The sequence below is a fragment of the Melanotaenia boesemani genome, chromosome 7 (assembly GCF_017639745.1).
Source record: "Melanotaenia boesemani isolate fMelBoe1 chromosome 7, fMelBoe1.pri, whole genome shotgun sequence".
Classification (NCBI taxonomy): Eukaryota; Metazoa; Chordata; class Actinopteri; order Atheriniformes; family Melanotaeniidae; genus Melanotaenia; species Melanotaenia boesemani.
Window position 1 is genome coordinate 35497145 of NC_055688.1, and position 15298 is coordinate 35512442.

Genomic DNA, 15298 nt, shown 5'->3' on the forward strand with positions numbered 1-15298 from the left:
TTTTAATGAACAGAAAACATAAACACTGACTTTGTTCCAACATGTTGGCCCTCAAATGTTTGCAAAAGTACTCCTGAGTGTTTATAGAGACCCAAAGATGCTCATTAATGCCACGATCTTTGTAAAATGTTGTTAGTTAGGAATAAATTTGTCTGTGAAAGCAGCAGGTGAAAGAGGCCCAATGAAGCTTGTTTTTAACATGGGAAAGGGCCAAAAGCAGCCCATCATCTACGCAGCAGGTTTTGTTTTGTGAAACATCAGAGAGGAAAATTCTACAGTAAAGTGAGGAATAATGTTTAAGTAAATGCATAAAAATCTAGCAGTAAATGTCCCTGAAACACACCTGATGCTTTTATTCTGAGTAGAACCCAGCCCAGCTGTTGCTGGACGCTGCCCTGATCATCATGGCGGGAAGAGAGAGACAGTAAAAGATCTGGGTCTCGGTTATGCAGTGAGGAGAGAGAAGAGGGAGTGTGTAAGTAGAGGAAACGTGATGGAAAATAGAAAAATGTTTTGCAAATTTGTATGCGTAAGACCCCTGCTGAGATTAGAGAGTGACATTTCTGGGGAAAAAAAAACCCCACAATGAGTTAAAAGAGGAATTTTACAAAGTGAGAGGAGTTCCCTGCTGAGAGGAGGGAGGGATGGATGGAAGGAGGAAACAAGAGAAGGGAAGGAGGGAGGTGGCAAGCTGCGATCAGCACACAGAAGAAGAAATGAACGCAGAATGAAACAAGTGTGACGCCACGCTGTGAAGAACGCTGGCTCTCAGAGCGGACACCACTCGTACAGAACAGCCTCTGTCACCGCCATCGCTCTGAATCTTTCCAGAATTACAAATCACCCCACTTTTATTTTTAAAGATAAACCCCAGCAGCATGACTAAACTACTCTTTCTCCCTCCAGACCTTTCGTACACACACTTCAAATTACAGAAGTTTCTATCATTTGCCTTTCATGTTCTGTTCCCTGTCTCGTATTTCTCTTAACCTGCCTTCAGTCTTCCAGCTCCTTTCATCTTCCATCTGTCCATGCACGGTGCTGGAGGGGAGCGCCTCTCGCTTTATCCAAACATTTCCTGCATATCAGTCTGCAGATCACAGTACGCTCACTCTGCCGCTTAAAACAAATATTTCCTCATCTAAAATGTCAGCACCATCTCCACTGACCATGAGCTAAACTAAATTAGAAAGAATACTGGCCGAGATGGGCTGTTTAATCAGAAAATGACCCAGTCAGCTTAAACAGACTTTAATTCTTCTAAAGTAAATACTGACAGGCAGAGAGAAGACGACAGGTGATGAAGAGGATTAGAAATATATTGGTAAAACTTTTAAAAGCAGGAAAAACCCTCTTTCATATGAAAACTATAGAAATATGGAAAAGCTTTGTTACCTGCTCAGCTGCGGAGTCCAGAGGCCTGACCGACACGTCGGTAGTCCGCTGTCTGCCAGCCTGGTCCTGTTCAACACACACACATATGAACCGATGACCACGTGGTCAACTTATCGGTCTCGGCATTACATGACTTTAATTAGCTCTTTCACCATAGAAGCTCATCTTTACCTTAACTCAAGCTTTAAAATCATCTAGTTCCTGGTTGTTTTACACTTGTTGGTCAATCCAAGGACACAGAAAGAAATAAACATGTCACACACACACTCATAAACACACACTATCTTACATTAATTAGGGGATACTAAGGTCTGAAGGATTCTGAGAAGTAGGAGCTGAAATATTCAGTGTGCACAGGATGGCATGAAGCTTTCAGCCAGCGCCCTAAACTCTAAATATTTCATTATGACCTCATTTTAAATTTCTCTTGGAAAAAAAAGGAAAAAAACCCTAATTCCCCAAACTGAGCAAGTTTTAAACATTTAAAATGGTTAATTAAAATGGTTGATTAAAATATTTGCTGTGATTGCACGGCTGCCTTTAAATTGTGTTTATTCGGTTTGGATGTGAAGGGTCACATTCAGCAGAGTTGGAGCTGAAACGACAGATTAACTCAGTCGTGGAGCTTCGGAGGTGAAACTGCACGGCAAACCTGTGCTGCCTCTGAGCAACGATCCAAGGTGAGTGTTAATAAAAGTGCTCTAGCTGATGCTTATCACCTCCACTGCTGCACCAGTGCTGGGCACTGGGGTACTTTAATACAGTAAATACCAGCGCTGGCATGTCAACTACCTCTGAAATGTCAGAAGATCCACAAAGTCACCAGGAATGATCCTGTGACCACTACAGGACTTTCATGGAAACCTACTTACTTGATGACACTGAGTAAAAAGTTATTACATTCATATAAAACACAACTTGTCGTATTAGTAGGAAATAAAAATGATCTGACTCAGACCAGGTTTAAAACCAACCAGACAACAGTGTCTGATGGATTTAACCCTTAAAAATCCAGGTCATGGTTTAGAACCTGAAACCTTTTAATCAAAGTCAACATGCAGACAGACAAAGATCAACCAGTGAGCAGAAAGTTCTATGTGTGTGTGAAAAGAAGAAAAATAATGCTCCTCTATGGCTGGAATGAAGCCAAGAAGACGTTCTGATGCACGGTGGCGCCACAAAGCAGCTGAGCTGGAGTTGGTTTAGTGAGAAATCTAGTTAATTCTGCAGAGAGCTACAAACATCTGCATGTACGTTTCCAGTCAAAAGTTTGGACACGCCTACCCGTTAAGCTTGAATGGGTAGGCGTGTCCAAACCTTTGACTGGTACTGTTCCTTTTTAAAGCTTTCATTGATGGCAGTGACACATTATAAAGATGAGAAAATATGCAATAAGATATTTAGCATTTAACATGCCAAGTGAAGCCTGGAGAGTCTGGATGTGGGTTTTATCCAGGTTCTCTGACATGGATGGTCTGACCTGGGCTGAACGCGGGGAGGCGTCCACTCCTGGGACGACTGACCACTGCTTTCATTGTTTTCCACGCAGTAATCTTTTCCTACTAAACAGTTTGGACATTATAACTCTTCTCAGATTGACAAGCATGAACAGCTGAATCACTGCTGATGTCTTTCCTCCTTGGCATTGTGTTATACACACACCTGTTTCATGCAATGCAAACTTCTGCTTTTACAGAGTAAATAAGGATGTAATAACTCTTTCTACACACTGCTGTTACATTTTTGTTTAATTCTTGTTAAATACATAATAAATAAAAGGACAGACACCCACTTGTTGTGTTTGGAGTCACAGAAGGAATCCCAAAACACAGACACACTCCCAGACTGTCAAACTATCAGCATCATGCTTTTTACTTTCTAAAATGATGAGCTGTTAAGGGACTGACTTGTAAAACACTTTCGCTGTCCAGTATCTAGATCTAGAACCCACAGATAGTACGCCACTTCTCTTCAAGCTGCCGCCAACTCACTGAAAGACATTATGCTTGTCGAATGAATTGATGTGTAAAATGATTGGAATCGCTGCACCAGACCACTTCTTTATCTGACAAAATACACGACATCACATCACACACTCACTGAGCCCGTCATTTTAATTAAACGCAGATGGATTAAAACTTAATGAAGCGTCTGATAGATCTATTACACATGCTGAATTTAATGACTTTGGAGCAATCAGTGCGATGAGAGTCTAATTCGTACAGATAGCTCTCTGCCACATGCACATGCACACAGCATCGATGTGTAATATAACTAGACAGATATTATTAGAATTAAAGTACAGTATCTTCTACAGGCAGAAATCAGTCGCTGATCTGCTGTGAGGTGAGAACGAGCATCTATTGAAACTCACTGGTGTGTGTGATGGATTCATTTAGCAGGGGTTAAAATTAATGACTACAAAATGAATTTCTAAAATAGTAAAAAGAGCTACGTGTCTTTGTTTCATGTGACTGAAATTGGTAAAGACAACTTCTCCTGTCTCAGCAAACTCTTTCAGCCCCTCCATCTTTCATCTCCTGATTCCCCGTCAGCAGGGATCGCCACATCCATGATCACTTGGTAATTTTACCCTCATATCACTGCATCTGTAACTCTGTCTGGAGATTAAAGTCCCTCAAACACTCCCTTTATCTGCACCTTTTGCTGCTTGAAACATCCTCCGATCACCCATCAGGATCTTCCTGATGAATTCTTTTTTTCATTAGATGGATGCCTCACTAACCCTGCGCCCCTTATTTTCCGCTGTTTGTGATAAACCAAGGTGTCGACCTTTGGAGGAACGCCCCCAACCCATTGTGTCCTGACATCAGCTGTGTCTGCCTCTTCCTGTGGAAATCACACGTGACACAAATCTAATCTGACAGCCGAACATTCTGATCTTATAAACATGCCCTAAAAACTAAACTAAAATTAAATCACACAATAATTAAATAAAATTAAATAAAATTAAATTAAATAAAATTAAATTAAATTAAATTAAATTAAATTAAATTAAATTAAATTAAATTAAAGATTAACTAGTGATTAATTTCTGGCTTTGTGGAGGTAAATTCCATCCATTCAGCATATTTTCTTATACATCCATCAGACTACTGCTTTCAGTTTTCACTCCTGACTTTTTATATGTACCTGTATGTTTCTCTTCCACAGCCTTCTCATTTTCTTTGTACTTGTTCCAGTTTTAGACCCAGCTTACTGAGAACAACCACCATCTTTTGCCACATTCATAGTTGGATTCCTCTTCAGGAGGTGTTTGTAATCTTTTCTGTTGTTTGAGCTGACAGCTCTCTTGTTGGGGTCATGCTTCCTGTCAGTCACTCAGCTTGTTAAGCTTTAACTGCAGACACACAGTCATTAGTAAAACAATGGTTTTCTCCACTTGATATGAGAAAAGCTATTTTTGAAAAGCCTGAAAGTTCAGCTTTAAATGACATATTCATGTCTGGGATTGGTTTAAAAAAACAGCTGAATGAACATTGTGAAAGAGTTTTGACATAACCAGTCAAAAGTATGAACCCAGCTTCCCGTTCATTTCTCCAACCATGTGGCAGATCCTGTAAACTAAATCTGCAGTCGGTTGTTGGTTCAGTTTTCTTCTCAGAAAGTGAACCAGTGATTGACAGGCCTCAGATCAGGTGGATTACTCAGCCACTGCCAAATATTCTACATCTTCACCTTCAGAAACACCGGAGCTGCTTTCAAGCGACGGTCGACTGTCTATCTGGACTCTGAAGTCAAAAACATTTGGCTGAATTTGACCTGACAGCGAATCCCGACAGACTTCCGAATTCATCCGCCTGCTTCTGAGCCACCGGAAGCTGCGTGAGTCCATGCCACAACTTTTACTGTGGATGTTTGTTTCAGCGTCTATAATCATTATTTAACTAGCAGACAAAATAACCAAAAATATATCCGCATGCAAATTAGTATCTGACTGCATTCCTTGTTTCTCTATCAGATAAAATCAAATGGAAACGTGTCAACAGGTCATTTCTCATTTTACAGACTTCTACGTAGAAACTTAAAGACAAGCAAAGAGAAGCTCTTCTGGCTCGCTGCATCCAAGAGGAAGAACTATTTCATTTTCTGGGTGACAAAGGCTGACCGGAGCAACTGCTACATCAGTGCAGCGCGCATCAAACACACCTCCATCTTTCAGAGTTTCTGAGAAAAACAATCACCCAACATCAAATATAGATAAGAGCCGAACACACACATGGACGGGCTGAGGTGCCTCACGCACCCACCTGCCACAAGGTATTCTTCTGACGGGTAACTGAGGCTTTTGGGAGAATCAGGTGTTATGTAACTGCTGTCAAACTGCATCCAGTACATTTCATTAACTTGTTTCCAAGGTTGAACTGGACAGAGCAGGTCCTTATATCTGGCTCTGGTCCCCCCTCCCCCCAAAAAAGAAGAATAAAAAAAAAGACGTTTGTTTGAACGATTAAATGCTGAAGGACAGACTGAGTTCAGGCTGGGAACACAGCTGTGGAAAATCATCACTACCTGTCTTCTGTCACTCCTCCTGTTTCTCTCATCCATCGAGATTCTGTTGTCATGGAGATCAATCTCCTCTCCAACGAAGATCTCCTGAAGCTCCGCCCACTGGAAGGCGCAGTCGCTTAGCTGCTGTTTCTGCTGCTGCAGTGAAAAATGATCAAAAGTTAGCTTAGAGTTTCTTTTTAAAGACTCTGATAACAATCATAACAATTCCAGTTTATAAAGACATCAAACTCTTTATATTATATCTTTAATTACATAAAATAATCCAATAATAGTTTTTAAAGGTTGAAGCATGAGCTGAGACTCAGGTGGAAGGAGGTACTGATGTACTGGTGAATTAAAACCAAACTGACCTTCCTATGTTGCCACTTCAAGCCGTATTTTTAATATTCTGAGTGACCTTTCAGAAATGTGTGAATGCCAAGGAAATCTTGGTACAAAGAGAACTCACATCCTCGAACTTTTGCCGCTGCTCCTGCTGCTGCTGGAGCCTCCTCTGTCTGTCAGCCAGAAACTGCTGCTTGTATCGTTCCTGCTCAGCCAGCTGCTGCCGGTGCTGCTGTAAGGCCTGGACGCAAAGGGAAGCACATACGTTCCAATAAAATAAATTCAAACTTGGCCACAGACGACATCTACAACTAAAAATGACAGATGTCTGACTTTGACCCGAGTTCAAGAGTCTTTCTGTTCCTCAAACCCGACATGACCAACTAAAGCTGAAACAAAAATAATCTTGTAGGCCAAGTTCTAAAAGTGAAACAGGACTGGAGTCCAGAACGGCAACGTGAGACCCAAAGTCTAGAAGATCTTTGAACATGCTTGGAAGCACAAATCCTAACACGTAGCTTAGCAACATGACGGGGAGAAACTCAGCTAAAACTAAAACTAAAAAAAGCCAAACTAAACACAGTTCACACCCCAGCAGCTCTATGGGAGAAAACCATGAGAACAGCTTTGTCCACTTTAGAGCTTCTGCTGATTTCTCCACTGCAAGCAAGCAAGGAGTCATGAAAGCAGAGACTCTGCTGATCAAATCCTGTGCTCAGATTGTCCCTCTGCTCACTCAGGAATTTGGTACAATTATTACACCACATTATCTTTTCAGAGTTATAATTAACTCCCATAATTTGACATAAATCATTAATGTACTTATTGCATTGGAAGCATTGTCAAATTATCTTTTTACCATTTTGACTGACAGGAAAACCAGTCATAACAATTTCAAGTTGAATTATTTCCCGATATGTCAGTTAACAGAGTGAAAAAAATGTGACAGCCCTTCCTGTGTAGAAAATAAATCTACTTTAGATGTATGGAAATACAATTCTAACAGAAAACGTGAACTCCTCTTGACTTAGAAACCATCTCTAGTTTTATTATGATGCAGCGAAGCAGCCAATCAGGATTACTTTGTCAGAGCCTGTGATTGGTTGGAATTATTTCTGTGTGTAATCTAATTTATTATTTATCAACAAAATAACTTATGTAATTAATCTCCTGTTTTAGTTTTATTTGTTGATTCATCCCTCTAAAGCAGGCATGTCAAACTGGTCCAGCAAAGGGCCGTGTGGCTGCAGGTTTTTGTTCCAGCCAGCCAAGAGCACACAGTTTGACCAATCAGCTGTCTGAAGACTGAGATCAGTTGATTGAATCAGTCAAATCTGGTGTGCTGCTGCTTGGTTGGAACAAAAACCTGCAGCCACACGGCCCTTTGCCGGACCAGTTTGACATATGTGCTCTAAAGAGACATTATGCAACATTTTCTGTTGTTTACTGGTGAAAACTGATGTCTGCATGTATATATGTTATCATTGGTATATTGTGACCTCCACACCGACGTGTTTTCTCTACCAGCCAGTGCACGGTAACTGAGACGTGGGAGGAGGAGATAAACAAGAACGGCTTACTACCCAGGCAAGTTTGTTATTCACAAAATTGCAGGACCATACATATGCAGCAGCAGCAGCAGCTCTGGAGCCGTTTCACCATCACCAAGAAAGAAAAGGGGACTTAAAAGGCAGCATAACCAGACAACACAAAAGAAAAAAAAAGGATTAACATCGCGCTAGCTAGCCTTACCCAGGTGGAAGGAGCTCAAGAAGGAGAAAGATTTTAAAAAGGAAGCTGAATTTGCCAGCCTTCTCCTCAACAAGTCAACGGTGCTCCTAAATTAGCCTAATTAAATTAAACTAAACTAAATTAGCCTAAAACTAACTTTTATCCTTGTGGTTTTGTTAGACATCGCTGCCCGTTACCATGGTTACCATGGGCATCGTAACAGCAGATCCTGATAAAAAAACACCAGTTTCGCTGGTACAGACGTGGATTTTACATGGTTTTAAGTTGCTTTCACAGCCACGCTAAACGCCGGCTTTCAGTCACGGTGACGCTGGACTAAGAGCCGGTGGGAAGGTTTTATAAGCTGGTCCTTATTGTGACAGAAAGCCGGTGCTGTGTCGAGGCCAGTTTCCGTTCCCCCTGTGAGAACCATTCTTCCTTCTAAGAAGAGGAACAACATTTGTTTAAGCTGTCCTGTCCTGCATCATGACAGCAGGATGATGGTCTGGAGGAACGACACGCTGATGGGCTGCAGTTTGCAATATTTATGAAATCACAAAACTCTTCACCTGAGTGAACACGCCATTAACTATGGGATGCCATGCTTTAATCAGTGTTGTCGAGGCTTTTTGGCACACCATAGCTACTGTTGCAATGCGTGTTTGAGAAAGTGGGACGCTAGAATTGCCTTTACGTTACAATGCGATGCACGATTCTGTTAGATGGAAGTAATTCCTTCACAATGTCCCTTTAATGTTTGCACTAAAAACAAACTACTGTTCTTTTCCTTGGGACAATAATAAGAATCAGCTCTACCACAGAGCAGGACTTTAAAGGGTTATTTTACAATACGAATGAATGAACAAAATCTGACAAGAAATCAAAACTTACCTGCTGTCTTTGAGCTCCTCCTGCGTGACCTCCTCTGCCTCCGTCCCGATCGGCTGTCTGTAAACGAAGAAACTCCCGCCTCAGCGTCCATTCACCGGGAACGTTCACTATGGAGCTGAGACATACACAAAGACGTGGTAATCAGAGATAATAACAGAGCGAGATGCAGTCAAGTCCACTTGCGGGTTAAGAGACGATGGGCACGGTTACTGAAACAAAGACTTAAAGCTCATCCCGGGAGCGAGAGCTCAGTCTGCAGGACCATCTGCTGCAGGACATCCAGGGACGTTAACGAATCTGTTCATACACAGAAATATATGTCCATGCGTGTGTGCCTCACAGTCCTTTATCAGCACTTTAACCTAAATATCATTTTAAATCTAGAAAAAGAAATAATTGTTTATGTCTCTTAAGGATTTACTTCCATGGACATGGAAGCATGAAGCAGTTATTTCAACCATGTTTCCATATCCATATCACCTGGGCTCGCCTTCCTCTTCTGTGACCTCATCATCTTCATCCTCGCTGCCACTGTACTCATACTCTGGACCCTCTAGGAGAGAAAACACAGAAGGAAAGCAGACAAAAAGAAACGATTTTAGCTGAACGCTGGAGGAAAATAACTCGCTCAGTCAACCAACAGCATCAAACCAGTTAATGTTTGCCATCTAAACTCTGAACATTTAAGTTTTCTAGTGATTGTATAGAATTTAAAAACATTTTATAAGATAAATGTGGGAATGGATATGATCACATGGCTTCAGATCATTGAGGTCTCGGGGTATTCTATGGTCTCTAAAGGTCCCACCACAGCATTTCAACCAGGGCGAATTTTGACTGAATCATGTCAACACCGTTTGCTTTTTTAGCCAGTCTGCTGTAGATCTGTCACTGTGTTGGAGATCATTGTCTTCACACAAGCTTTAGATGCCCAACAGATTTGACTATATAATACTTTGGTAAGCAGAGGAGTTTGTGATCCTGTAGCTGCAGAACAAGCCCAGATCATCATGCCTCCTCCGCCGTGCTGCACAGTTGGTGTGAGGCATTGAGTCTGATTGGCTGTCTTTGGTTTTTTGTGCATTCTGACCAAACATCTCCTCTTTGGTCTGGTCTGTCCAACCAACACTGGTGAAGTCTGTGGGTTGTTCAGATATTACCGGTATCTCTTCCGAACCAGCCATCCCTTTTCAGACATGAAGTCTACTCTGATCATCTTAAGATTGCTGTTTGTCTGACAGTAACATAACTGATAAGCCTTGTTTTAGTATTTAATTTATTTCATCCATTTCTTATTCATAAGTTTGAAAAGTACCAAATACTTTAGTGTTTTTCTAATTGGACTGTGATGAACTTTAACTAAGTGGGGCCTGGAGAGTCTGAGATGAAGCTCTTGGGTTTTTTTAACAGTTTCTCTGAGGATTGAACGGTCTGAGCTTGGACTGAACTTGCTGGGATGTCCATTCGTAGGAAGATCAGCAGCTGTCTTGAATGTTTTCTACGTGTTAGTAGTCTTTCTCTCTGCAGAATGATGGGTTCCAGATAGTTTGGAAATGAACTGATAGTGTGTTGACACACACTTGAATGCTCCAGAGCAGCGAACTGTTCACACTGATGATCATTAAATCAAATGCATTTCATCAACAGCATCTGGCTGCTCAATGAACCTGTCAATTCCTCTAGAAACAGTAAGAATGGACTTTTTTTTACACACTGCCTCTGTACTTCAACTCAGTTCTTGTAAAATAAACAATGACATGGTATAATATATGTTGTCCACCTGAGACGATTTGTTTTTATATCCTGATACATAAAACATAAGATTAGAAATCAGCTGTTCTTTCTTTTTTCACACGACTCTAAGTAGTTAAGCTTGTAATAACCCACCAGATGCAGAGAAGTAAAACACTGTGTCCCCCTCAGGACTCCATGTTAACACCAGCTGCATCATGTCAGAGTCTGAAGCAGATTATTCACCATAACACAACAACGCAGCAGCCAGAAGAAGCTGTGGTCATGAGTGAAGATCAGGGTGAACGCCTCCGACTTGAGAGAACGATGAGATGAGAAAAGGTTTGGTCACTGTTGATCTGTGTGTTATTTCTACAAAGTTCTGTTAGTAATAAATTCTGCTTTCTTCTTCTGGTCAGCCTTTATGCTGCTACATCTATTCATACATTCATTTTACATCATTTTAGCCTCAGAATCTGACAACTGAGAAACATCATGTCTGGGATTAGAAGGGTTGAGCTTTTACAAGTATTTTTACTAAAAAAAACAACAAAAAAAAACAAACAAACAAAAATAAAAAAACAGATGGACAAAATTGGTTTGGAGTTTAAAGGGTTAAAACCACATGAAGATAATTCTGTTCAAACTTATTCAACTTGTTTTGTACAGTTCTTGGAGCAGATTTGTTTTTGCTCTGCATCATGGCCTTAGAGCAGTAACGCTCAATCATCTGAATCCAGAGTCAGTCCAAACACCTTTCACACACACACACACACACACATCCACAGCCACCCACACACACACATACATTATTAAAAAACCCATAAAACAGGCGAGTATTTGTTGACTATTCCAGCAGTAACATCTGAATGTGATCCAGCTACTTTTCTTCCTCAGTTTCCAGCCGTTCAGTTTTAACTGTGTCCACTACATGAAAATCCCTGATCCATCCAAGAAGATGAGGCCAGCCCAGCCTAGCATGACAACATTTGGCTTACACATGGCGGAAAAGAAGCTCGGGCTAACCTGAACATTATCCATATGCAGCGACTGAGGAGCTGAAAGGTGACTCATCACAGGTGGGTTTTCTCAGAGCAGAAAAACAGAAAAAGTTTGAAAATCCACCGTTCAGAAAGAAAAAGCCTTACAAGCACTGTTGGACCATTTCTGGCTCATGTTATGCCTCTTAGTCAAAACTGCAGAAGAGAATAGCAGTTAGAGGGTTTTAATTTCTTTTTGGAGTGATGCATCCTCCAAAATATAGAGCATCTTTGTGCAAACTATCCCCTTGGGCATGCTGAACATGACACATCCTTTTTGCATCATATCCGGAATGCTGACTTTTTCCCACACACACTAATACTGGAGGCATTTCATTTTGTAGGAGCGTATAATCTTACACACACACAAACATGGCCCTAAACACACCGCATGCACGCACATAAACACAACACGTAAAGGAGAAAGTCTGCCAGTCATCAGTGTGTTTTTATAAGGGAAGATTAGAACCAGATGGTCATTCTGTTTCCTCCTCCCATCGTCCCTGCGTCTCTTTGTCTTTGCCGTTGTCTCAGTTAAGCAAATGAACATAAACAAAGCTTAAAGACTTCAAGATTTTGAAAAGAAAAACGTAGAGCAGTCATTAATATCTTCCTTTTTGTCTTCCCCCACCCCTAACTGCTTCTTCCAAAGTCTGCACGTTGGCATCTCACATCAACACCTGCAACTCATCCAGAAAAAAAGGACGAGAAGTTATCCTCACAATGTCTCCTCCTTCTTTATTTCTGATTTCCATCCCTCTTAAATCATTGTTTCCTTCCATAAAACTTTCTGGTTACAGTGTGCTGCAGAAATGGTGTCAGAAAGTCTTCCGCTTTGACAGAAAGGCTGGTGTTATAAGGGATGTTGTGGAAATTGTGGACAATGCTGGCAGCCAAATGGAACATTTCCATGTCACCTTGTTAAAACCATGTTTGAAAGAGCCCGAGCGAAGCAGATGTTCAGCGTGTACCAGTGCAGCTGGTCCAACCTCTCAGCTCCGGTGTGAAATTCATCTATAAATGCAAAAACTGAACTATGAGACGGCTCTGCTGCTGGGAAGAAATGAGAAAAAGGACTTGAAGGTTAAAAAAAAAAGTCCAAAATCTCCTCTAAAAGCTCTTTAGAGGGGGTTAATAATGGAGGTACGGCCCCTCGTAATCCAGCCGCACAGAAAGTATATATTTCTGTTTATGGACATGTGAGCATCATGTCCAGATCAAACTGTTTGCTGTTTCGTCATCCACGTTTTAGCTACTTTAGGAAAAAATGGTATCCCAAAAGAGACACTTCACTACAGAAGAAGGGCTGGAGATGAGTTTGAAGACAGTGGGACAGAGTAGTAGTTTTTTGTCCACTGCAGCAAAAATTTAAAGGGATTAAATCCCATAAAATGCAAAAAGAAAAAAAAAAACAACAACATATTTTCCTTTGTTCCATCTTCAGTCAGTGTTACCTTTATTTTGATACCAAGATGGTTTACATGAAGTTTGTAACTGCAGACAAATAATCGCTCCTTCCTCGGTAAGTCATTTTCTAGCAGAAGCCTCAAAAAGACTTTTGGGGTTAAAAGGTTAACCTGTTTATTACTGACTTTTACCTTTCTCTCGTTTCTTCCTGGTTCTGTCCAGGTGATCCTTGAGCATGATGCGAACTTGTCTCTCATTGGCCAGGTCTCTGATGAAGGCGTGTCTCAGCAGGGCGTCTGTTGTTGGTCGATGAAGATGGTTTTTAATCAGACAGCTGTCAATGAATGACAAGAAACGCTTCGACCTACGAAAAGAAGGCAGAGGAAGGAAGACACTAAAATGTTACTGTAGAAAACAACTACACTGAATGAGTAGTTTTCATTTTTGTGCCTATTTTTTTTTACCACACCTGAACTACCTGAACTAAAACCTCTTTGATTTAGTTCTGCTTCACTTTATCAGAGTTGACCTCTGCAGAGATGACGTTTACATCTATGATCTGACAGAGGTTCAGAGCTACAGCCGCGTTCCAAAGACATTCATATTCATCCTGGAAGTTTGTTGTTTTACGTAAGCCTGAAACATTTTTCATTGGTGCCATTCGCCATCTTCATTTATCCTCCAGTAACACATATAAACAAATATTTACACATCCTAACAAGTGTTCCCTTAACTAAGACTCTGGAAGTTTTCATTATGGGAATGTATTTTTCTACAAAGTGTGTGAAGTACTGGTGAGTAGTGAGTGTTTGACCTGCAGTCAGTTTGGAAAATAAGATTTCTTCATGGTGGAGCTAAAACCATGAAGAAATCAGATGTTTGCCTTCTTGCATACATCAAACCTCTCAGGACATTGTAAACTTCACAGAAACGTTTCCGTGTATCTGATCCATTCATCTCGCCAGTAATTTTCCAGTAATTCATTCCCTAAAAACACGAGCATGACCTGCACTCTACTGAGTAAAACTGGACATGAACACCATTTCCAACACACCACCGCTGAGCTGTGAGCGACTCACAGTTCAGTTCATGTCATTTTGTTTCTGTTTCTTTTTCTGTTCTTTTTTCTTTTTTTCTTGTGTGTGTTCATGTGTTAGTAAACAGCTGTAACCAGGTGGTTATGTACATTGCTGGTTAATATTTTGTGTACTGGTTGAAATTTTTAAAAAAAAGGGGCTTTTCTTTTGGCCTTCTTTTAGCTTTCAGACTCGTTCACTAATCAGTATTTTATTCTGAGAGGCTCTGAACAGTAAATTTTTAGACTCCTCAGCATGTTAGACCCACTTGTGCCCATCATCAAGTCAAGCTGCAGTCCACAGTTATGTTTCTAGTCTAACTTTAGCAGTTATTCACAAGTCATTTGTGGTGAAAAAAGATGACTGAATGCAGTTCAGAAATAATCCTCTGCTGAAGGGAAGTGGTTTAACAGGAAGATTCGGCCTGTTTCACACTTTTAGAGGTAGTCTCGCTCCTTTGTCGGCTTGATTGTTCTTCATTAAACTTTTTAGACTATTGATAAATCTGCTGTTACTCTGTATAACCACACGGATTGTTGCAAACAAAATCATTTCTTTAGAAACATCACACATATCAGAAAACCAGCATCAAGAAACCAGTTTAATATAATCTAAACCAGAGGTTCCACCCCGTGTGGAAAATGTTTTCAGGGCCATCTGATCTCCAGCAGGTCGAACCAGTAGAATAACAGCATGATAAATTATATATTTCATTACATTTATATTTTCATCAATACAATAATATATTTGTTTTACTTTTATAATCTGATTTTTATTTTATTTACATTTTATTTCTATTTATTTGACATATTTATTCATCGTTTTCCACACGCAGATCACAGCGGATCCACAAACTCAGCAAACATTTAATCCCAGGTATCTGGAACTGAAAATCTGGTTTTTCCATTATGAGCACAGTAACTTTTCAAGATCCAGAAGTTATTTCAAATGTACACACGTGTACATTTCCACATGTGTGGTAATCCTGAGCACCTCATCATACAAACTGAAGTAAGAAAGATATAATAATTTATCCCCCGTTTTTTATTTTCTCACATTGTAGCTGGAGGCGTACATGCACAGAATCAGTGGTCTAAACCAGACGTTCTCAAGCTGGGAATAATGTCAGGGGGTTGCCAGATAATTGTAGAAAATATATAGCCTACATTT

At 40.6% G+C, this 15298-nt stretch overlaps 1 protein-coding gene across 3 annotated transcripts in view; it reads right to left on the reverse strand.

Annotated features, from left to right (window-relative positions):
- The window catches only part of si:zfos-2326c3.2 (misshapen-like kinase 1), a 73019-nt gene that overhangs the window by 26462 nt on the left and 31259 nt on the right, over positions 1-15298 (reverse strand). For 2 of the 3 annotated variants that reach the window (XM_041989615.1, XM_041989617.1), the window contains exons 10-15: positions 13244-13416; positions 9355-9427; positions 8875-8989; positions 6377-6493; positions 5929-6063; positions 1396-1461 (exon numbers count right to left, since the gene is read on the reverse strand). In XM_041989615.1, coding sequence (XP_041845549.1) covers positions 1396-1461; positions 5929-6063; positions 6377-6493; positions 8875-8989; positions 9355-9427; positions 13244-13416 — 679 coding nt within the window. The remainder of the gene's footprint in view (positions 1-1395; positions 1462-5928; positions 6064-6376; positions 6494-8874; positions 8990-9354; positions 9428-13243; positions 13417-15298) is intronic. The other variant, XM_041989616.1, reaches the window with a different exon arrangement.